The 25049-nt window shown below is 41.6% G+C and overlaps 2 protein-coding genes across 5 annotated transcripts; one reads left to right on the forward strand and one right to left on the reverse strand.

Moving 5' to 3' along the window:
- The first annotated feature begins 14153 nt into the window (after window positions 1–14153).
- LOC117994753 (uncharacterized) lies at window positions 14154–24739 on the forward strand. 4 transcript variants are annotated; one of them, XR_011238350.1, is made up of 8 exons: window positions 14154–14288; window positions 14992–15055; window positions 16428–16602; window positions 17301–17418; window positions 18688–18853; window positions 22420–22545; window positions 23659–24074; window positions 24514–24739. XR_011238350.1 is itself a non-coding variant. In XM_069508091.1 (8 exons), exons 3-8 carry the CDS (start codon window positions 14999–15001, stop codon window positions 23860–23862), a joined length of 846 nt encoding a protein of 281 aa, XP_069364192.1. In that variant the 5' UTR covers window positions 14239–14259; window positions 14334–14455; window positions 14992–14998; the 3' UTR covers window positions 23863–24739. The 4 variants fall into 4 exon arrangements, 3 of the variants coding, with proteins under 3 accessions (XP_034838599.1, XP_069364193.1, XP_069364192.1); XM_069508091.1 differs by adding an exon at window positions 14334–14455 and having other exon boundaries at window positions 14239–14259; window positions 23659–24739; XM_034982708.2 differs by having other exon boundaries at window positions 23659–24739.
- LOC117994749 (differentially expressed in FDCP 8 homolog) lies at window positions 19331–21904 on the reverse strand. The gene is made up of 2 exons (XM_069508090.1): window positions 20243–21904; window positions 19331–19989 (listed from the first exon to the last, which is right to left on the reverse strand). The coding sequence occupies exon 1, from the start codon at window positions 21588–21590 to the stop codon at window positions 20265–20267; it is 1326 nt and encodes a 441-aa protein (XP_069364191.1). The 5' UTR covers window positions 21591–21904; the 3' UTR covers window positions 19331–19989; window positions 20243–20264.
- Window positions 24740–25049: the final 310 nt, after the last annotated feature.

The raw sequence follows: 25049 nt of genomic DNA on the forward strand, positions 1-25049 counted from the left end.
TCATAATCTATGACTTTTTATATCCTTCTGTTATTCTATACTTTTTAATCTTTGACAAAAATATTCTTTGACAATTAAGTTTTGACAATTTAATCTAAAAAACAACCAATAATGTAAACAAATAAAACGATATTTATTCTTTAAATTGAGTAATACTAATAACTATTAATATTTACTAACACTCTTCTATTCCCATACAGGTTCTAAAATAATTAAAAAGATTTTTGTGCAGCGGTTTAGTCAACACATCTGCAACTTGTTCTGAAGTGTTAATATACACCAATACAATAACATTCTGTTCTATTAAGTTTCTAATAAAATGATGCTTTATATCAATGTGTTTTACTCTTTTGCTATTTTCTCTATTTTTAGCTATGTGGATACAAGACTGGTTATCTTCAAAAATAATTATACTTTCACATTGAATTTCAAGATTATTCAAAAGTCCTTTAAACCACACTGATTCCCGTGCTATCATACTTAGAGCCATATATTCTGATTCGGCAGTTGAAAGAGAGACCGTTTTCTGTTTTTGAGTAGACCATTGTACAATATTTCCATATAACAGTAAACAGTAACCTGACACTGATTTTCTATCAACATCAGCTGCCCAGTCAGAATCACAATATCCCTCGGCTACATTCTTACATGGTTTATTCTTATACACTAATCCATAATTTGCCGTCTGCTTTAAGTATCTCAGAACTCTTTTCAGGTAGGTAAAATGTTTATCGGATGCATTGTTCTGATACCTACTAAAATAGCTCACCGCAAAAGACAAATCAGGCCTAGTACAAATAACTAAATATATCAAACACCCAATTAACTCACGGTAAGGCTGGGTACAAGTATAACTTTCTGGTTTTTCTAGTTTCAGTCCAACTTCACAAGGAGTAGCTACACTTTTACAGTCCTTCATGTTAAACTTTGTAAGAACTTTTTCTATATAACTTTTCTGATGAATTTTAATCATACCTTTAGAAAACTCTCTTTCTATTTCTATCCCTAAAAACTTACGAACTTGACCCAAACTAACCATTTCAAATTGTTTTTCCAGTTTAAACTTAAGGTCTTTAATTTTCTCTTCACATGCACTCATAATTAAAATGTCATCCACGTACAGAAACACATACACACTTATCTCACCATTTTCGTTTTGTAATAAGTATAAACAACTATCATAATCTGAGCACTTGAAGTTGTTTGCACACATAAACTCGTGGAATACTTTATTCCAACACCTTGGGCTTTGCTTCAAGCCATAAATTGACTTGTTAAGTTTGCACACTTTTTCACTATTATGCTGACCTGGTAGACTCATGTATATCTCCTCCTTAAGTATGCCATGGAGAAAAGCAGTTTTCACATCCAACTGTTCTATCTTTAGATTGTCATGATTTGCAATTACAAGCAATGACCTTAACGTTGTGAGTCTTCCAACAGGAGCATATGTTTCTTCATATTGTGAAGTCTGGAAACCTTTTGCCACTAACCTGGCTTTGTAGTTATTATCTGATTTCTTTCGAAATACCCATCGACTTTCTATGACTTCCTTATCCTTTGGTCTTTCTACCATAGTCCATGTTTGATGTTTCTCATGTGACTGCAATTCGCTATCCATTGCTTCTTTCCATCTGTCACTTTCTACGCTTTCCACTGCTTCTTGTAATGTCCTTGGTTCATCATTTATAAATTCTTGAGAAATGTATGCAGCATGGAATGTCTCATAGTCTTCTAACCATACTGGTCTTTTTCTTTGTCTCTGTTCCCTTTCTGTATCATTTATTTCTTGATAAGGTTCGGTAGATGTCTTTCCTGTACTTTTTTCCTCAGTACTACTTATTGATTGATCTTGCTGGCTCTTTTCTCTACAAGGCAATGGCAAGTTTGATGGTAAGTCATCTTCTTCTATGTATGTAAAAGTTTCCATGTTACTTCTTGGTTTTTCATTAAATATTACATCTCTACTTCTAATAATTTTCTTCAGCTCGGAATCCCAGAGTCTATATCCATTATCACAGTAGCCAACCATGTAATACTTCTTTGATTTCACATCAAACTTTCCATTTCTGTGCTCCTTGCCAATATGTACATATGCCTCAGTACCAAAGGCTTTTATTTTAGAATAATCTGGACTTCTACCATACCAAATCTCAGCAGGTATGACACCTCTGCTGGTTGGAATTCTGTTAATTATGTAGGTAGCACTGTATACCGCTTCTCCCCATAATTGTTTTTTCCAAACTTGTGTCGGCTAATAAAGTTCTTGCCTTTTCTACAACAGTTCTGTTGAATCTTTCTGACTTCCCGTTTTGCTGGGGTGTGTAGCTTATTGTAAATTCAATTTTTATTCCCTTTTCTTCGCAATAGCTTTTAAATTCTATGTTGTCATATTCCTTCCCATTATCGCACCGAAATCTAGATATTTTCTTATCAAATTGGGTTTCTACCAAATTTACATATTTCTTGAAACACTGTAGCACCTCCGTTTTGCTTTCTAACAAATAGACTGTTGTAAAATGGCTGTAATCATCAACAAAACTTAAAATATATTTCTTGTTACCATATGTCGCTGGATTAATTGGACCGCACAAATCCGAATGAATAACTTCTAAAATTCTCTTACTTTTGTAATTATATTCTGCAAATGGCAATCTAGTCTGTCTTCCCTTTAAACAAGGTTCACATAATATTTCTTTATTTGAGTTTTCAAAAGATATTAGTTTTCTAGACTTCAATTTTTCTAACTTTCCTTTTGAAGCATGTCCAAGTTTTCTATGCCAATCATTCTGAGTTTCTGAAATGCTATAAGCTTTCTGTGCACATAATTCTTCATCTTTCAAATTTAGGGTTAATCTGTATAACTTATTTATTTTATTACCTTTTAGTATTGTTTTGTTATTCTTGTGAATAGTCAACCTATTATTTTCAAAGGTTATCCCAAAACCGGAGTTTTCAATTTTATTTACTGACAGCAGATTACACCGCAGGTCTGGCACAAACAGCACATTTTTCAATTTAACCTCCTTTGTATAAATAACACCTGACTCATATGCATTTAACACCTCACCGTCCTTGGCAATATTAATTTTAATAGGGGTCTCTAACTTCTCGATCCTACTAAAATATTCTCTTTTGTTAACCAGATGATCCGTAGCCCCAGAATCAACTATAAACTCTATTTTTCTGGAACTTTCCTGTGTTACTAATGCTTCTGAAGATGTCATAAAGGAAACCTCATCTTCTCTTTCCTTCTGAACAATATTAGCTGAGCCTTGTGCTTTTCTAAAACGGCACTGAGCCTTCCGGTGGCCCCGCTTCCCGCAATTATAACAGTTAAATGGGAAACTGCTGGTGCTGCTGCTTGGCGAATTATTAAATTTCTTATTATTCTGTTTCTTTCTTTGATTCAATATAAATGCATCACTCTCCTCTTGAGTTCCAAAACCTATTCTTTTAATTTCTTCATCTAATAATCTTTTCTTAATAAATTCTAACGTAATATCTGAACTATTTAAGGTTTCTATCGCCGTAACTACATATTGGAATGCCGGAGGCATAGCCAATAACATGTAGCAACAGACTTCACTCTCACTAGGTTGAGCGCCCGATTCTTTTAATTCTCTTACCAGTTTTTCAAAAACAATGAAATAGTTTTCAAGACCTTCCACTCCATCATATTTCTGGGTTAACAATCTTTTTCTTGTAATTATCTGTGACGCTATACCTTTCCTTGCAAAAGTATCATCAAGTTTCTTCAATAATTCTTTTGACGTTTTACACTCCTTGATTATTTCCAAATGAGTATCACTAATGCATTGGACCAGAATGTCCATGCATTTTCCTTCCTTCGTAGAATCCGGCTTTTCTTCTGATTCTGACGAAAATACGTAACTGTATAGATTTTGCGCTTGCAATACAATCTTTATTCTAAACAACCAGTTACTATAATTTGAGCCGGCAAATGGCGTGACGCCATACTTGTTCTTTTTGTCGTGTTCCTCCATTTCGCGGCGTGGCGTTCTTTTCTTTTCTTTTTTTTTAATTTCTTCTGGCGTGACCTGGGTCCATAACCATGATAGGTGTACTTGGAGGATTCTTGTAGCCAGTAAAACTTCAGCCTTCTATATTAAAGACACTTTAATTTCTATTTCTATTAATAATTAGGATACACGACAAAAGCATGGTTGCACTTAGTGCAGACCACAGACAACGACTGACTTAGAAATTCTGAGTTGCCATAATACAGTTCAACAGTTACTTGTGCCCAAACCCGAGAACCTTCTGGACTCACCCAACCGATGTAGCAGCTTCGACTCCCTTTTTAGGGTTCCGTAGTAAACAAGGAACCCTTATACTTTCGCCATGTTCGTCTGTCTGTCTGTCCGTTCGTCCGTCCGTCCTCGGTTAATCTCAGAGACTATTAGTACTAGAAATCTGTAATTTGGTATGGGTATAAACATTAATCACGCCGACAAAGTGGTGAAATAAAATTTTGATAAATATTTTTTTTTAGGGTAGGTAGCTCCCCTACATGTAAAGTGGGGATGAATTTTTTTTTTCTCGTCTATCCCATTGTGTGGGGTATCGTTGAATTGGTCTTTTAAAAATACTGTGTGTGTGGGAACATCATTTTTCGATTTCTAGATTCGTTTGTAAAATATGATGTTTTAAACTCAAGTGCAAATTTTTATTAGAGTCAAGTGCCCCCCCCCCCTCCGCCCCCCGCCCCCCTCCACGCCTCTATCAGCCAAATGGTAGTATATAGGAACGTGAAAAAATTCACAGCAGTAGTATATATAATCAATTTTAAAGGAAAACTATCATGGCTAAGTAGGGTTCACAGGTTCAGGAGTTATATCTGTTTTTCGAGGATTGTGACTACGGAACCCTACACTGCGCGTGGCCCGCCACGCACTTGGCCAACCCACCACCTCCCATGGCCCCACCAACCTCGCGGTTATATGGGCCGAAACGCGGGAGGGCGCCCGTTCGGTACTTGCTCGGTGGCTCTTTCCCGGGGCGCCTTCTTGACTCCCTACAAATTCTTTCTTTCCTGTCCTTGTCCCTAATTGGTCTTTCTCCCCTTTCTGGGGCAGACGTACACATCACGCAGATCCCCGCGTGCCCCGCGGTCTGGATCCTTCCTCAAACACCCACTGGTCCACGATCACGGTCCGAGCTGTTCCGCCTCTTGTGCCAGTGGTGCGCGAACTCCCGTAGCTTGCCGAAGTTTACCGCCGAAGCAACGAGGTCCTGGTAGTAAACCGGACCCTCTTCCTCGCGAACAATCCCGTCCAGCAGGGCGCACCGGAGGTCCTCGTACAGCGCACACTCCCACAAGACGTGGTGGAGGTCTTCCTCCGCCAGTCCGCACAAGCAACCACCACTCTCCACGAGGCACATGTCATGCAGGCGCTTGTTGAAGCATCCATGGCCTGTCAGGATCTGCGAGGTCTCATAGTCCGGTGCGACCCAGGTTGCCCTGAGCCGACCGGCCACGTCCGGGAAGAACCGACGCAGCTCACCACCTTTCGTCTCGTCCGTCCAGCGCGCTTGCCACTCCGCAACAATGGCCAACCCGATCTCGCGTTTACGCCTGCTCAACTCCGCTTTGACCACGGTCCTACGCGCCTCATCTACCCGGGCAGCACGGATCACCTCCAGGTCCGCCGGCAACACCCCCGCCAAAACAGCGAGGGCCGCGGCACTGTTCGATCGGTACGCCTTGGTCAATAGGATCAGAGCGGGCCTCTGGGACCGGACCAACGACGTCCGCACAACATAGAGCGTCGCCCTCTCGGCCCAACACGCCGCAGCATACGTGACCGATGCTACATAGGTGCCGTAATAGAGAACGCGCAACGCGGGGTATCGAATGCCCCAGGAAGAGGTCGACACACGCGACATCTTCCCGAAGCAATTAGCGGCGCGCTCCCCGATCGATCGCGCATGCTCGGCGAAAGACAGACTTGAGTCGATCGTTACGCCCAGTACGACGGCAGACCGCACCGCCCTGATCGACGCACCACCGAGTTTGATGACCGGAGCCCGCTGGAGCCTGCCCCTGAGCGTTACCGTCTGCGATTTCGCAGGGGCAAAGGAGAGGCGGTTCCTTTGGGCCCAATCCTCAAATAAGGAGATGGAGTCGGCCGCAGCAGACTCGATCTTCCGTCTCGTGGCGGCCTCAATCAGCACGGTGACGTCATCCGCGTACGCGACAATTTTGACACCCCACGGGAGCGGCAACCGAAACAAGTCATCGAGCAGGACGTTCCACAGAGTGGGCCCCAGTACAGACCCCTGCGGGCAACCCATGGTCGACACCTTCCACTGCACCCGGCCGCCGACGAACATGCCTACCCGCCGTCTGCTGAAATAGTCAGCGAGCATGCGGTAGATGTTGGGCGGGCACCCACCCCGCTTGGCCTTCAGCATGATCATGGGCCACCAGGCGTTGTCGAAGGCGCCAGAGATGTCCAAGAAGATTGCCTGCACGTAATTCGCTTCAGTAGTTTTTGCTGTACTGAGGATTTCGCTCAACGCCGTGACGGTCGATCTACCCGGAGTGAACCCATGCTGACAAGGAGAGATCCCACTTGCGATCTGGGGCGCACACAGTAATAAAACGCGCTCTAAAATCTTGCCAAAAACAGGGAGGAGCGTGATCGGACGATACGCCTTCGGGTCGCTCAGGGGCTTATCGTTCCCTTTGGGTAATACAATAAGTCTGCCGTCCTTCCAAACATCGGGAAAAACCCCCTCCACGACGCACTTACCGTACACCCAAACAAGCTCCGCAGAGGCCGCAGCCCACACGCGCTTGACCATTCTCGCAGTGATGCCGTCGATTCCCGGAGCCGTGTTAGGCAGAGACCTAACTATGACCTGCAGTCTGTCCCTAGACAGTGGAGGCGCGTCGCAGCCAGTCGGGGAAATGGAGGCCGCTATCCGGACCTCCCTGTGATACGCCGTATCCTTAGACGGATCGTCGTCCGGACAGAGGGCATGCAGCAGGTTATCCACGGCCTCGCCGACACTCTCCGAGTGGCCGTCGGCGTATTTAATGCCGTTAATGACGTTGGCGGGAGGACGGTACCTCCCGCAGGCAACTCGATACGCATGGCCGAATGGATCGACGTTCCCGGACTCAGCCTCTCGGAGGTGGTAACTGTTCTGCGTCTCCACCATAAGCTGTCGATACCTCCTGCGTTCTGCATGAAATGCGTCCCTAGCCCTCTCCTCCCTGTCGCCTCCCACTCTCCTGGCGCTCTGCCATGCGCAGCGAAGACTGCCTACTTTCCTACGCATGGCATCCAGCCTCGGGCTCCACCACTCATAGCCAGTGTCCCGACTCCGTCCACGCACACCCAGGCACTCGTGCGCGGTGCGCACCACGATATCCGTGAGATCACTGGCCAGAGCGGAAGCGCTCTTCCGCTCGTCCAGGAGCCCAACTCTTGCACTGATCGTCGCTTGGAATCGGTTCCAGTCCACTCCATTCTCCCGGAACCTCGGCGGTCCACCGTCGACAAGCTCGGCGCACTCTACAGCTCGGCGCGCGCGGTCGCAGGCAATGGTATAGGTGATGAGGCGGTGGTCACTCGATGATGCTCCATCGCGCACTCGCCAGTCCGTAACCATTACGCTGCGTCCTGTAAGCGTTAAGTCGATATTTGACTCGCCGTTTGGGCCACTGAAAGTGGCGGGTTGGCCTGTCGTGTTTTGGAGGACGAGCCCTCTTGCCGATATAAAGTCCTCCACTGAGCGACGTCTGTGATCCGCTTCCTGGCCCCGCCCGGTGTAATGGCGGGGCTCACTGTGCCACATCGGCGAGTGCGCGTTAACATCCGCTCCAATGATGATGTTCCTGTGCCCGAGGGAGTCCATTACTTTCTCCAGATGATGCAGGTGCGGGTCGATGGCCTCGGAGTATTGAAAGTACGCCGAGACGATGATGAACTCTGCCCCGCCCTTGCTGATGGACGCGACGAAGCAATGCGAGTTGGAGAGATGGGTGAGGGCCACCACCGCGACGTCCGCCGAAACGACAAGTACTCCAGCCTTGGCAGAGTTGCCGTGCTGGATGAAGCCGGGCGGGGGCTGGAAGTACTGTTCTTGAACAAGAACAATATCCAGCCCGAGGGCCCGGGCAAGCGACGGCAGCTCGTTAGTCGCCACTGCAGCGCCGCCGAGATTCAGCTGGCCGACTTGTAGAAGTTGAGGCCCTCTAGGGGCAGCCATAGTTTGTTGTAGCGACGGCTCTTTGTTCAGCGTACTGGCGGGCGGGGCATGATCGCGCGTTAGTTGTGTGGGAATCCGACTCCCTGCCAAAACGATGGCACGTGGCACACCGTGTTTTGTCCTCCTTGCACGCGTCTTTCCTGTGTCCAGTCGCGCCGCATTTCCCGCACACTACATCCTTGGCTTTACAGTACTTCTCTGGGTGACCAAAGGTTTGGCACTTGTTGCAGCACGTTACCCGGATGAAGTCGCACGCCTCTGTCGACTGCCAACCTATATAAATTTTTCCTTTTCCGAGGAGGAACTCCCTCAGGGCCGGTGTACATTCCATAATTACGGTGGTCGTGTTGTGTTGCCTCCCGTTCATTTTAAATATCTTGCACTGGGCCCTCAGGTTCTCCATCGTCCATTCAGTACCGCGGAGGTTCTGTTCTTGCAGAGCTAGGAGGATTTCTTCAGCGGGTGGATTCCCGTCTATGTCGCGCAGGCAGATCCGTGGCGACATCTTGCGGGGCTCCGATACTCGTAAAGTGGGCGGGACTGCACTTCTGAGCCGATCCGCTGCGGTTGGCGTCGTGGTTTGGACGATGACTCCTGCGTTCCCCACCTTGCGGACCTTGTCGATTTGCACGTCGATCACGCGCGGATCGACGGCACGCTTCAGCTCCGCCTTGGTGTCCTCCGCGGTCTTCAGCTTGTCCGTTTGGTCATCAGCCGGGTAGAATGCGCGCACTTGGCCAGTTTTGGTTATTCGAAAATGGGATTACCTACCTAGGTATATAGTACCTACCTACTTTACTCATAGTTTTTGTTAAAAAAAAACCGGCCAAGTGCGAGTCAGGCTCGCGCAATGAGGGTTCCGTACTACAGTCGTATTTTTTCAACATTTTGCACGATAATTCAAAAACTATGAAAAGAAATAAAAATCTGTTTTAGAATGTACAGGTGAAGACCTTTCATATGATACCCCACTTGATATAGTCACTCACTTCCAAAGTTGAAAATACTAATTATTAGTTCATGACCACAATTTAATTTTTTTTGTGTGATCCAACCCTAAATTCACGGTTTTTAGATTTTCCCCTAAATGTCAGCTATAAGATCTACCTACCTGCCAAATTTCATGATTCTAGGTCAACGGGAAGTACCCTGTAGGTTTCTTGACAGACAGACAACAAAGTGATTCTATAAGGGTTCCGTTTTTCCTTTTGAGGTACGGAACCCTAAAAAAGAACTCCCATCGGTGGTGTTCTCACTAGATTACAACATGGGGTTATTCAAGGTGCGGACCAACAGATTCCTAAAAGGCCGGCAACACATCGGCGGTTCCTCTGGTGCTGCAAATGTTCATGGGCGGCGGTAATCACTTAACATCAGGTGACCCGCCTGCTCGTTATCTCTATTAAAAAAAAAAGCAAAAAGGAGTCAAATCTACCACAACGGGACTGTAAGCAGTCATTGGAGTCCAAGCATTCGTCATTCTCGTGTGTCCGTACAGTGTACCCTCTAGCGATTACTCTAGTCGACCGAATGGCAAATCTTGAAATTGTGTCTTATGTCTACAGAGACAGAGCTGAATTTTGTGTGCCACGCAATTGTGTGGGGCGGCTGCGTTGACCGCCGTACCTTGTGGTAACGGACTCCCTGCCATTCAGTGCAGATTGGTTGCTTATATGCTGCAATTGGATAAAAACTCTGATAGCGCGAGTCAGGATTACAGAGTAGGCTGGATACAGAAGCTGGTGAAAATGAATTTACTTATTTTCATGTATGACAACTTGTTGCACTTATGATGTCAACACTTTACCTCGTAGCTTTAGTTTTAAGTTCGCGTAAAAATTATCACCACTAGGTACATGTAGGACAGACAGACAGACAGACAGACAACAAAGTGATCCTACAAGGGTTCCGTTTTTCCTTTTGAGGTACGGAACCCTAAAAATGTAATTTTTGCATAGATATTACTTAATATACCTACCTAGTACTTAGTTTTAGACGTGGAGAGTGAGCTTTCTATTTAAGATTTAATATTAGCCATTAGTCCAGTAAATAGAGCATTTAACCTCACACTAAATTTCCGATCCAATTTTTTTTTAGGTTAAGGGTCACTTACTGATCATAAAATCCATTATCATTGATCCATTTGGACGGCGTATATTTTTTGTAAAATGTTACGCCACACACTTGAGCCAACCCGAGCCAATCCGAGCCAACCTATGTGAGGCCGGCTAATCACTGCCAAGCCGGTCTATCACAGCCAATGACAGCCACTTACCGCCACTGACAGCGAATCACCGCCAACCGCAGCCAAACAGCGAATCACAGCCCACCTACCGGACGCCTTCGGTAGGGATACAGCTTTAAAAAGCCATGAGAGCTCATTTCGAGAGATATTATTGTACGTAACACGGTGTCAGCAAAAACTATGCCAGTTTGTGTTCTAAATATTAGTTAATCGGTAAATTCAGTGTATGTAGAAATTGTGACAAGTAAATCAATGCAAATTAATAGTGTTATAAATAAACAGTAATAAATACATCAGTGTAAGCAAAAACTAATGTGTTGTAAATAGCATTAAATATAAATCAGTGATTATTATTGCGATGAATGATTAATAAATAAATTGGAGCGATTATACTGCTTGCTGGTTTTTATTTAACCCACTGCTTCAAAATATAAATTTTTTAGTGATAAGTTTTCTGTATGTATATTGTATATACCATATATAGTTTTTTTTGTGCTGTGTAGATTATAATAAAAAAATCAGTAGTGTTTTCTAAATAAATAATTCATAAAATCACAAAATGCTGTCAGATCCAGATGGCAATCTTGAGGAAAAGTTTTTGGCCGATATCTCGAAAAAAAAAAAAAAAAAAAAAAAAACGGCTTTATTAACCGGACTACATTGCATCAAAAAGTACCTATTGTAACAAAACCTCAATTATTAAGAACCTTAAGTCATTTGAGCGAAGCCGCGAGTAATAGCTAGCAAAAGTGTATTTTGGTTTTGAATAGCCGTTCTAGAATCGAATATAGGACCTACAGTTGAAGCTTTAAACACAAAACTCGGGCAAAGCCGTACACAAAAGCTAGTTCTTATATGAAACACTCTGTGCATGCATTACTCTATACTTTAATCTGGAGGGGTTGAATCAGGTTTCTCTTTCAAGACTGTATTCTTACTAAGTGCCGCTTTTATGAAGAAATCTTTGTTAAGGTAACTTGAACTCTAATTTCTAGACCTTATGGTATAGTATTGAAATTGTATGTACTGTTTCTAACGCCTTCAATGTTAAGGGAATTTGAACTCTAAATCGTAGGCATTATGGTATGGAATTGAGATTGTATATTCTGTTTCTGAAGTCTTTAATGTTAAGGGAATTTGAACTTTAACTTGTAGTAATTATGGTGTAGTATTGAATGATACAAAGTTAGGTCTTAAAGGTTTAGTTTAAAAGTCTTGAATGGCTAAGTTAGTAGTTGGTTAAACGCACGAATGCACAGAGGCGATCTTTAGTCAGCGCGTGGTGGTGACTAATCTACTTATCAACTGACTGACTGACTGAACTGGACGGATCGGGATGAAACTTGGCATGCAGATAGCTATTATGATTTATGAAGTAGGCAAGAAAGGATTTTCTAAAATTCAATTCCTTAGATAGTGAAATAGGTGTAGTCCAGGCGGACGAAGTCGCGAACATAAGCTAGTATTATATAAAACGAAAAGGTGACTGACTAACTGACTGACTAATCTATCAACGCACAGCTCAAACTACTGGACGGATCGGGCCGAAATGTGCCATGCAGATAGCTATTATGACGTAGGCATCCGCTAAGAAAGGATTTTCAAAAATTCAACCCCTAAGGGGGTGAAATAACGGTCTGTAATTTGTGTAGTCCGCGAGCATAAGCTAGTCTAGACTCTAGTACATAATGTAACTCTGAAAGTTAGAGTTGAGATTGGAGACCCGGGGATCGAACCCCCGACCTCCCAAATAGGTGGATGGTAGTCGTAATAAGTAAGTTTCTAGCCAACTCAAAATCATCATCATCATCAACCGATAAACGTCCACTGCTGGACGTTGACCAGACCGGATAGATAGCTTCAGACCGGGACAAGTCCCGGTCTGAAGCTTTGTGTCCCGGTGTCCCGGTCAGTAAGTTAGTTGTCCCGGTTTGGCAGTTAGGGCGTTTGTCCATAGCACCGCTGACGTCAACACGCCGTCAACGAAAAACTAGATTATTTTGGACCCTCTGTTCTGTGTAGAATGCGCTTAGGTCATGTCTGTACGCGAGCCCATTTACACAAGATGAAAATTATTCCCGATCCTTACTGTTCCTGTGGGGAGTATGGGGACTTGAACCATGTTTTCTTTGCATGCACTTTGTATGATCGGTCTGCCTTTCTTGCTCATCTCGTATCATTGCATGTACCATTTCCTACATCTATAGTTTGTTTATTATATACTAATTCTTCAAATATTTATAAAGTTCTAGCTTTGTTCATAGAAAAAAATGATATCAAGTTATAGTATATGTGGGTATATTATTATTAGTGAAAACCTTATCCTTTTCCTTTCAAATTCCAAATCCCGAATTTTCAATTTTATCCACAGTTTCCCTAACTTTAAACTTTAATAAATAACAAACCTGACATTGGCTAATCTGTGTAAAGCCAGAAGAAGAAAAAAAAAAAAAAATATTTTGGACTGAGTTCGGAATGACGTGTCTTCACCGCGACCGAACTCAACTCACATCAAAAATTTCGCGCTCGAGCTTTTCTGTGTTAATTTATTTGATTTATTTATTTGATTTATTTATTCATTTGCTTTCATGGTTACATGAAGCCCCGTTAGGGCATTGCAAAGTTAGGTACATTAACAATACATACATGCTAAATATATAATTATTATACAATTACATGCCAACTACGTGTTACATTATTTTATAATAGATTTTATCATGTAATTATATAGGGCATTCATTTTGAATCGAAATTATTTTTATTTATTGATCGCACTAATTAATTAAGTTTGTTATAATGTCAATTAGTTTCTTCTTTGTTAATAATTTAGTAATATTAAGTAGGTACAAGTATGTTAATATAAAATAGTTTCGATTATCAGTAAGAATTGTCTGCCTGCAACTAAGTCCGCATAGATTTAGATTTTCTGAAGTCTTGTAGGAACTCTTTGATTTTCCGGGATAAAAAGCCTATGTCTGTTTCCGGGATGGAATCTATCCCTGAATAGTAGGTACCTGGTTAAAAAGAGAGGCCGTGAAAAGATAACAGATAAATAGATATATAGAGCCTCAATAGCTCAACCGGTAAAGGAGTGGACTGAAAACCAAAAGGTCGACGGTTCAAACCCTGCCCGTTGCACGTCTATTGTCGTACCCTACTCCTAGCACAAGCCTGACGCTTAGTTGGAGAGGAAAGGGGAATATTAGTCATTTAACATGGCTAATATTCTTTTATTATTAAAAAAAAAAAAAAAAAAAAGATATAGAGACACACTCGCATTTATAATATTAGTATAATATTAATACCTACAGATTTTTTCGTAAATATATCAAAAATTTTGCGCTCGCTTCGCTCGCGCTTGTGTTTTACATTGGTTTGCCTGTAACTTTATCCGCATGGATTTAGTTTTTAAAAAAACACATGGGAACTCTTTAATATTCCGGGATAAAGAGCCGTGTCCAAATGCAGACAGACAGCCTGATACTTTCGAATTTACAGTATCAGTATGCATATGGATGGATCTCCCGGTCGTCCTTTCAGCTATTATGGCAGCCCTATCCTAGTAGGGGGTCTTCCAACCCCTAAAATCTTTTATTACTTAGTAGAGGTCAAATTGCAACCTCCCGAAAGGCTACCGACTGCGCATGACTATAAAACGTCATTGTACCAATGCAAAACGTTTCATGTGATACCAATTACCTAGGAATTCAGTGTCCAACACAGTGTTTAGTCAATAATATTATAACATAACTTTAAATAAGTATTTAAGGGTTAAGTTAAAGTGCTATTAACTTGTAAGGTGAGAAATTAGAATCATTTTTGTTTAATTTGAATTTTTTTTTAGGTTATTTACATGGACCTATAAATTACTCCCGATATTTTGGTGGCTAACCTGAGTTTCTCGTAATGAAAGACAACGAAATTCTTTAATTCTTTAACAAATTCAAAGCTAAATTAGGTATCTAGGTAGGTACAACCTATAAAGTTTGAAAATCCAAAAAAAAAACTGGCCAAGTGCGAGTCAGACTCGCGCATCGAGGGTTCTGTACTCGGGTATTTTTTTCGACATTTTGCAAGATACATCGAAAACTGTTACGCAAAAAAATCTGTTTTAGAATGTAAATCCCCATATTATGATACCCCATTTGATATAGTTATCTTAGTTCGAAAATTGAAAATACTTCGTGAACACATTTTAAATTTTTTTTGTGATGTAGTAAAAACAAATTCACGGGTTTCAGATTTTTCCCTAATGTCTGCTATAAGCCCTACCTACCTGCCAAATTTCATAATTCTAGGTCAACGGGAAGTACCCTGTACTGGCTGGCTTCTTGACAGAAACGACAGACAGACAGCCATACGGACAGACAGACATACACACTTTCGTATTTATAATATTAGCATGGATTTTGGGGTTATGAAGTTACGGAACCATTCGTGTGCAGGCTTGACCGGTTTTTTCTAGCTATGACCTGTTTTTAAAAGCTTTTATTTTGTTTTAGTGGAGAAATGACTACTAGTGGCACAGGAGCCGTTTTCTTCCTAGGGTCCCGAGCTCACTATCAAGTAAGTTACAGAAAACTTTCAGCTTTTATAAAACAACAAAGGTCTGGCACGGACTGGCTCTCTCTCTCTCTCTATCATTCGTATACGGTTTGGTTCACCTTAATATATTGAGGACTAACTGACCCGCCCCGGCTTCGCTCGGGTGGAATTAAGAAAATCAAAGTGGGGGTTTAATTTCCAAAAATCCTGAAACACGTATTTCTTAATTTGTGGCCAAAAACACAAATTCTCAATTTTTGAAAATTCTATTAGGTTATAGGTAGGTAGTAGTAGGTAGGTATTCTATTACCAAAGGTAACCCCTTTGGTAATAGAATTTTCAAAAATCGTGAAATATGTATTTTTTATTATTAACGCATAACTTCAAAAATGTCGGATTTTCTTACAAACTTCCATTCTCCATTTAACCCACTTAGGGGTAGAATTTCGAAAAATCCTTTCCTAGTGGATACCTACTCTTTACAAAGAACAATACTAGAGACATGAAATTTTGAGGACATGTTCTAAGAACATAACCTACTCTCAAAATTTCATGTCTCTTTAGGATCAGCGGTATAGGCTGTGCGTTGATATAAAAGTCAGTCAGTCAGTCAGGCTCAGGACTTTGAATTAGAATTAGAATCGTACTTTTGACATGACATGACGTAATTCAATTAGAGTTGACACTTAACAGTTGACATGGCGGCGGCGCATGAGTATGAGAATTGAGAAATTACTTTACTTTTTTTTTTTTACTTAAAGAATATTAGCCATGTTAATGACTAATATTCCCCTTTCCTCTCCAACTAAGCGTCAGGCTTGTGCTAGGAGTAGGTACGACAATAGTGCAACGGGCGGGGTTTGAACCGTCGACCTTTCGGTTTCAGTCCACTCCTATACCGGTTGAGCTATTGAGGCTCTTTTTGTTCATGAATTTTCATTTTTCATTTTTCAAGCCCGCAACCACGGCGATACTGTAAAGTATCAGGATTGGTGACTTCTCAAAAATTCCGTAACGTGTGGAAGTCTATATTCATAGACGTTATCTAACGAAGGTACCTAATGCATCTTATATACTCACCAACTCAGATATAACAACGCGCTGCAATAGCCTACAGCGCCATCTGTCGACGAATTTATGAGTTATAGTTGAACCACTGTTATTACGAACTGGCTTATTCCCGCGACTATTTCAAACCCCTATGTTGCCACCTTAGGGGATGAATTTAAAAAAATCCTATCTTATCGGATGTCTACGTCATAATAGCTATAATACCCGCAAATTGCTAATGCGCGTGGACGTCAGCACTAGACTGAAGTCTCGAGCTGATGGTATATTTTTATTTCGGCTGATGTCAAAATGAGGTAACTTAGTAATAATGCAATTTTTTCAGGTTCTAGAACAACCAAACAACTGTGACATAGAAAACGGCAACACGTCAACAGAGACGATCTACAACGCGTCAGTTGAGGAGCTATGGCCAAACGAGGAGACAGACAAACACTCGGATCTGGATCCCAACTGCAACGGAAGCCTTGGGTGGAGTTTTAACGAACCGAATGATACTGGTAAAGCAAAATCTACATATATAAAATTCAATGTCCTAACTGACTCACTGACTGACTTATAATATATCAACGCTGGTCCTAGAGACATGAAATTTTGAGGGTGTGTACTTTGTAGAGAGTAGAAATTTACTAAGAAAGGATTTTTCGAAATTCTACCCCTAAGTGGGTTAAATGGGAGTTTGAAAATTATGTAGTCCACGCGCACGAAGTCGCGAGCATAAGCTAGTCTAAACATATATAAAACTGGCCAAGTGTGTGGCGGGCCACGCGCAGTGTAGGGTTCCGTAGTCACAATCCTCGAAAAACAGATATAACTCCTTAAACTGTGAACCCTACTTAGCCATGATAGTTTTCCTTTAAAATTGATTATATATACTACTGCTGTGAATTTTTTCACGTTCCTATATACTACCATTTGGCTGATAGAGGGGAGGAGGGGGGGGGGGGGGGGGACACTTGACTCTAATAAAAATTAGCACTTTAAAACATCCTACCTATTTTACAAACGGATCTAGAAATCGAAAAATGATGTTCCCACACCCACAGTATTTTTAAAAGATCTATTCAACGATAACCAGCTCAAACTACTGCTAGTGCTAGCGCGGGTGACGTGCGGGTGTGCGAGGCGTCCCACCGCCCCATACCCCGATTGCCATCTCGACCTGTCGCGTATAATTTACGTATCTGTTTGTCGGCAGTGATATACGAGCGAACGGTGCCAGTGTGCGTGAAGCGACGCGGGAAGAGGAGGTCTTCCGAAGCGCCTCTGTGCGGCGAAGCGAAGCCTGCTGCGCTGAATAAAGGGGAAGAGGAGAGGTAAGTTCTTCACCTCAGCCACCCTCACAACGAGCTGCTGCACGCGCGGCGCGCAGTCTTAAACGCGACGCGATGCGCGAACTGACCCCCTTGATAAAGGACCCCGGGTGGGTTCGAAACTAGTCGGGCTAACGTAGACTGGATACGTGAGTATAGCCGTAGAAATATACTATATACAGTATGTATATAATAATATAAAGGTAAGTTCCTACCTACAGGCATAACGCATGAGTGGGATGATTCACTAACTCAGTGTCTAACACTGAATGATAGCCACCTTAGATCATTGCGAAAATGGCGACGTGACAAGTTGACGAGTCACTGAGCTTTCGCGTCACTCCCCCCCCCCCATTGTTGATGTGGCTCATACTTCAGCTTCGCAACCCGTTGAGCTATGTCGGTTACTCTAGTTCTCCTACGGATCTCCTCATTTCTGAGGAGAAACAGTAGAGAAACGTAGAGAAACTCCAAGCATAGCTCTCTCCATCGAGTGACTGAGTTTTCTATGTCTATACAATGAACCAAAAGCTTAATTTCGGATTACAGCAAATTAAGCTTTTGGTTCATTGTATATCATGGACTTCCGCAAAGTAACGCCTGCTTCTATACAACATTCTATGTCTATGTCCTTCCTCGGGATGCAAGCTATCGCTGTACCAAATTTCGTCAAAATCGCTTAAGCGGATGGGCCGTGAAAGGCGCTAGACAGACAGACAGCCACACTTTCGCATTTATAATATTATAGTATGGATAAAAAAATTTATGGGACCACCACGGAAACATCCCCTGTCCTAATATTAGTATGGATTATGAAGTCCTACAGTATGATTCTTTTAAAGTAGGCAACTCTCCTAGAATCTGGATTAAAAAATTAATTAAGCAAATATGAAAACCTCGATGAGGGCTTCGTATTCGTGCCTTTTGGTGTGGAGACCTTGGGGCCGTGGGGCCCGGGGGCTCGAGCTCTTTTTGAAGAAATTGCGAAAAGAGTTATCGAGTCAACCGGGGACCCGAGAGCTGGCAGCTACCTTGGTCAAAGAATTAGTTTGGCCATCCAAAGGGGTAATGCTGCCAGCATCTTGGGTACAATGCCTCGCTGCGGTGGTCTCGATGAGGTTTTAGATTTAATTTAATTTATTTTAGTTTTAATTTAATGTTGTTTTTTTAGATTTAAGTTTATTAATAGTTTATTTAAATAATTTAAATACAAATAATTTATATGTCATTTTAGAATACATTATTAAAAATTAAGTTAACTTATTTCCACAGTGAACAAAAATCAAAACCGTCCCACCGTCCGTCCGTCCTATCGTTCCTGACATCTCTCGCGCGACGCAAGCGACGCCTGGAGTCCACGCAGGTGTATCTCCAACACCTGGACGCAGTACTCAACACCTGCACCTACAGGGAATCCTGCAGGTGTCTAGATTGCCAGGTATTAGCTATATCTTCCTAGCATTGAATTACGAGCGACGCCTGGAGTCCACGCAGGTGTATCTCCAACACCTGGACAAATTCCTCAACACCTGCACCTACAGGGAATCCTGCAGGTCTCTAGATTGCCAGGTCCTATATCTTTTTTGCTACTATTTACGCTTCTCGCTGAAACGCGTAAAAGACGCACTACACGCGGCACATACGACCTTGTTACCGCGAACTGATGAGGAAACCTGACTCCAAAAGGTCTAAAGCGCCGAGTAAATCGCGTCGCTTACGCGTTTCTCTGAGGTTTCTTCGATTTGCTAAGGAAAACCAAAGTATGTGTATAATGTGGTGAGTTGTTGACTCGCGAGCGAAAAGAAAAAAGCGCTCGCTTCGCTCCTGAGTGAATTTTTGGATGTGACAACTCACGAAAACTACATAAGGTAAGTTTTAGATAAGTTTGAAATAAAAATTAAATAATACCACAAAATACGGTTGTATTACTTTTATTTTCGACGCAGCTAAATAAACACAAACAATTCCTTATACTTAGATTCACAATCTAATCGTTTTTAGCTTAAAAATATTGGAGCCATTTTGAATTAAAATATGACGTATACCTACGTTATTATTTATTAAAGCTTAATTGTTATTGAAACAAGTCATAATTTCAGCACCATAGCGATATTATTTTATAATACAGAGTGTCTTTAAATAAATAACTATGTTTATTGTTCTCGAGCATAAATAATCCCTACCCATGTTATAAATTCGAAAGTGTGTTGAAAAGTTTGTTGGTTTGTCCTTTAATCACGTCGCAACGGTGCAACGGATTGACGTGATTTTTTGCATGGGTATAGTGAAAGACCTGGCATATGACATAGGCTACTTTTTCAAATAATTTAATTGTTTTTGTGAAGAGATAAAATATTTAAATTAAACCATGCATATGTACTTAAAGTATTAATATTATGTTTTTAATCTCAATATATACACTATATTACAATCTATTGTTAGAAAAGACTAACTGTTGTTAAAACTATATTTTATTTTCGTTAATAAAATTAATAAAAAGCAGTATATTAATGACACACTGTTAATAGTTCGTTAATAAAAAGTATAACATAAAATAATAACAATATTGTAAATACATGTTTTTTTTTTTTTTTTTTTAATTCAGATACAAGTTAGCCCTTGACTGCTATCTCACCTGGTGGTAAGTGATGATGCAGTCTAAGATGATAGCGGGCTAACCTGGAAGGGGTATGGCAGTTTTTATTAAACACATACCCCTTTGGTTTCTACACGGCATCGTACCGGAACGCTAAATCGCTTGGCGGCACGGCTTTGCCGGTAGGGTGGTAACTAGCCACGGCCGAAGCCTCCCACCAGACAAAACATGACATGTAATGAAACAAAGAAATCTATTCAACGAATTTGTCTATTTCGTATTCTAAATGTGAGTCAATATCATCTATAACTTGTACAGTTGTCTTTTTTCTCTCATTCAAGCGCAGGCATTTCAGACATGTCTGTCCTTTTCTTAACCAACAGCCTCTATGGTACATAGAGTTACACTTGTCACACAATATGGCACCGTTATCAAACGGATATAAAATTTCATTGTTGCTGCAAACTTCACATAAGTATCCTTTACCAGAACATAGAGCACAGTTCGTTATATGTGCTCTACACAGTTCTGTAAGTTCCGTTAACTGAGTTTCCAAAGTCCCATCGTTGATCGCCTGTAAATGTGCCATACTGTATTTCTTGTTAACGTCGCCCAGTTGAAGAAATAACGGAGATAGAAGACTGGACCCTTCGCTGCAAGCGCATAAATATCTCCGCATCCATTCCAGATCCTTTCGCATCTTATGTACCCATTCCAATTCCGCGATAAAGTTGAATAATCTCGAGTTGACACTCTCAACGTCTATGTACGGTCGTGACCACGATAAGTTCAACATTTGGTATGCCAATCGTGATATGTATTTCTTATCCCAATCCCAGTTATGTACGACTCTAGCGGGGATAACGGATAAGTCGTTCCAGTGGCAGGTCCCACAGAAGTACATGCCAGTGTAATCGCATAACCGGGGTTCGTTCCACGCGTCTTTGAACGTTAAGGCTGTAGAACACTCTGCACATTTGTAGTCCTGAGCTGCCAAACCTTTTTCTGGGCAAATACTCATTTCAAACTCACCTTTTTCAGTCATAACGACATGAGCACAGACTCTACATATATCATCGACACATTTGTAGTGACAAACATAATTGCAATCGGTACAAACGTACGAACTCTGAACAATATTCCATACAATGCCACTGCAATGATCACAGTACTGTTTCCTATTAGCTATATTGATTTGTTGTTCGAAATGATGACCTTTTATTGCAACTTTTGGTCTTAACTGTCCATCATTGTCCTTCAAATCCTCTAATCGTAACCGTAGTTCAACTAAATAACGTACCAACCATTTCCTCTCATCGGAACATTGTGGACTACTTAACACAAGCTCCTTACATTGGTTGATAGCCCGTTCTATCTCTTCACGTGTTGCTGTGCTGTGAATTTTGAGTTTTTTGTTAGATATAGATTTTGGTACATAGTTGGAGTCGATACTCTCCTCTGCAGACACACAACCTGACGTGGAAGACGACGATCTTGACACTATTTCCGCACTTCGAGGACTGCAGCATATCAAACTGTTTCTGTATTTCGGTGAATCGTTCGCAATCGCTGCAGCCATAATTTCGTTTAATTTAATCACTTATCACATTAAAAAAGTAGTATTTATGCTATTTATACACTCTTTAGTCGTTAAAGTTATCAATTCAGCCTTGGGTGTAGCACAATTCAATAAATTAAACACGGAAGCTTCGTATTTACACAATTGTACAGACACTCGACTGTGGGGTATTAATTTATCATTTATACGGTTTTTACGTTGCGATATCAGGGTGAAATTATGCATAAAGCATCACGCCGTGATCTCATGCATGATTTTTCTTTGTTTTCAATGAAATTAGTACGATGAACAATGAGAAATGAATAGGTACAAAAAAATAACAAATTGAGATTGTCAGTTTGACTTTGACATTGACAGCTAAGCAGCTGTCGCGGCGTAGATAGAGTAAAGCTAGATAAAGAAACGTTCGCTTTCTCATTCTTACTAAAAGGAGAGCACTGATAAAGTTACTAATGTGATAAACAGAGACGCAGCTAACCTATTTTTTGTCCCTTATCGTGTAACTGGTTTTTTTCAAGAATACATACAAGGAATGCAACTTTAGTTGCAAAAAAAACTTTGAGAATTCGGGGCGTCATTGTATTTCTCATTAGTTATTTATATACAACAAGAACAAAGGGGATACTTAACGCAACGTAAGTTTCGATTTTCGCCACGCGCCAAGATAGCCTTGTCGCAATGTACTTATGTGAAGTTTTGTCGGTCTCAACGACAGAGACAATATCTGTTATCTCCTTCTAAAGGTCGATTACATTACTTTCTGCCGCGTACTATGTGGATTTTTGCAGTACACTGGGCACTTGTTCAATTTAAATCATGTACATTTCAGGGCCGCTACTTCGAATGTGCCGAAGAGAGCGAGGAATACAGCTCGGATGAAGACTTCACTTCTTATACCCAAGATGTTGATAATCACGGCTTATCGCAATTAGTCGATGATGATGATGATGATGAGGTAATCTTCATAATCCCTTTTTTTATCGCTGGGAAATGCATTTTACTTTTAAGAGCCTCAATAGCTCAACCGGTAAAGGAGTGGACTGAAAACCGAAAGGTCGACGGTTCAAACCCCGCCCGTTGCACTATTGTCGTTCCTACTCCTAGCACAAGCTTGACGCTTAGTTGGAGAGGTAAAGGGAATAGGGACAACCCTCCACTTCCCATGGCCCCACCAACCTCTCGGTTATATGGGCCGAATCGCTAGGTAAAGGGAATATTGAGAAGTGATATTTAACATGGTTAATAATTCTTTTTTATAAAAATAAAAAAAAATTAAGGATTCCGTCCCCGGAAATCAGCCAGCCAGGGTATGTGGGACCCGCTGGTTGAAAGGCGACCGGAATATACCCTCTAAAACCCAGCGGCGCTCCAGCGCGTCACCTGGCGACTGGGTCACGGGAACACCGAAGCAATCAAGCGCGACCCAGCTAGCGACGTCTGCCGAGGCGGACCCTCCACCGGGGACCAACTCGCGAGGGCCAACACATCGAGGCGCACCGACAAAGTGCCTGCGCCTCCCGACCCGGGGACCCAACGGGCGACAACTGCAGACCCGCCTGGTCCACTGTGCCCTCTGCTATCTGCTAGTCATAGGGATACGCGGAGAAAGCTCTCCCCCTGCCAGGTCATGAAGGGTTTGGCCTTAGTCCACTACGCTAGGGGCCTCCATAGCCAAGGCCAGGGTTCAATGATCATCATCAGCAACCCATCACCGGCTCACTACTGAACACAGGTCTCGGATTATACGTATTTCGGAAAATCCTCTATTTATTAATCAGTCAGAAAATATTTTTGATGTAGGTAGGTAATGAGTCAAATACCCAATCAGGGGGCACGGCAGTGTCCCGCCAAGACGAGCCAAACTAAAGGACGGGGCACTACGTACCTTGTCTCAAAGCGTTTCGTCGTATTTTCGAGCAGTCATAGCTTCGGTCTGGATGACGCTAGAAAGCTGAAATTTTTAGGATAAGGTGTACTCAGCAAACTTATTAAAAATACTAAGTATCATTTATCTGGCTTTTATAGTTTCAGATTTATTGATACCTGAAATATTTTCTTTTTCACACAGGTATTTCTAGATCCAACACCGGACAACGACAATACATCGACAGACTTACTTCTAGAAGATTCTTCGCCTGAAGAAGAACGTTCGGTTTCGGAGGTATTGGACGACGTAGAGACAGACAGACAGTTACAGATGGAGGTAGCTGCCAGCACGTCTGCCATGTTCAATTTGCTATTGTACCACCCTTTCGCTTGTTCTATACAGTAAATAAAGCCGGTCAAGTGCGAGTCGGGCTTGCGCACGAAGGGTTCCGTACGTTAATGGTAAAAACGGAGCCCTATTAATGTTCTCAGACCACGTTTACACGGCATTAATCCGCACATTTTTGGGCAAAATAAATTTTACCAATTAGGTAGTAGGTAGGTACCTACAATAAGTCAATGCGGCAGGCGTTTTTTCCAGTGTTCTGATTACAGCCTGTATAAATAAATATATCCATATGAATATAAGATAATAACTAACTCAGTACCTCATTCAACAGAGAATTTATTTATTTATAGACATAAGATTACTATATTTTTATTTTTTTTAATTAGGTAGATTCATAAAAATATTATCACAATATTAATTCTATGGTTTTATTATAAAAGGCAGGTAGGTACAGTACACGGCCGAAAGTAATTATATGACGTTTTGTCGGTCTCAAAAACAGGGACAACGCTCTACAAATCTGCTATCTCCTTCTAAAGGTCGATGTACATTACTTTCGGCCGTGTACTGTGCTTACCTATTCTACATTATAACGCGTAAATTTTAACTACATTTTAATTTTTGATGTCAAATTGCATGTTAAAAGTACGATTTTAGTCCTTATTTTAAAGGTGGTTCCGTACTTTTGACATGACAGTTGACCCATAGAGTTAAAATGGCGCGTGAGGAGTCATTTCGTACGGACTATATTAATTATTTATTGATATTATAGCACTAATATAGTATTGATTATTTATTTAAATTAAGTATAATATAATTTTAATAAAGTTAGCTATATAAAATATTTAAGAATCTAAACCAAAGGAGTGTTGAAGCCTCCCCTAACTATGGCTGCCAATGAGCTTGCAATAATAATAAAATGTAAAATTATTATGACCGTATTAAATAAAATATGGGTCCAAAATATTCTCTTTTATTTATGTAGGACGCGTCAGAAAGTAATGTACACCGACCTTTAGAGATAGCTGATTGTAGAGCATTGTCTCTGTCGTCGAGACCGACAAAACGTCATATAGGTATGAGTGACAGAGACAACGCTCTATAAAGCCGAAATGTCATTCTAAAGGCTGATGTACATTACGTCTTTCTGCCGCGTACTGTGCCATCTCTACCTAATTTACTTCCGGACCCTACTCTCTTCTTAAAAAGAGAAGGCTTTAAGCAAGTCCACCACGCTAGCCAAG

The sequence above is a fragment of the Maniola hyperantus genome, chromosome 27, assembly GCF_902806685.2.
Source record: "Maniola hyperantus chromosome 27, iAphHyp1.2, whole genome shotgun sequence".
Lineage (NCBI taxonomy): Eukaryota > Metazoa > Arthropoda > Insecta > Lepidoptera > Nymphalidae > Maniola > Maniola hyperantus.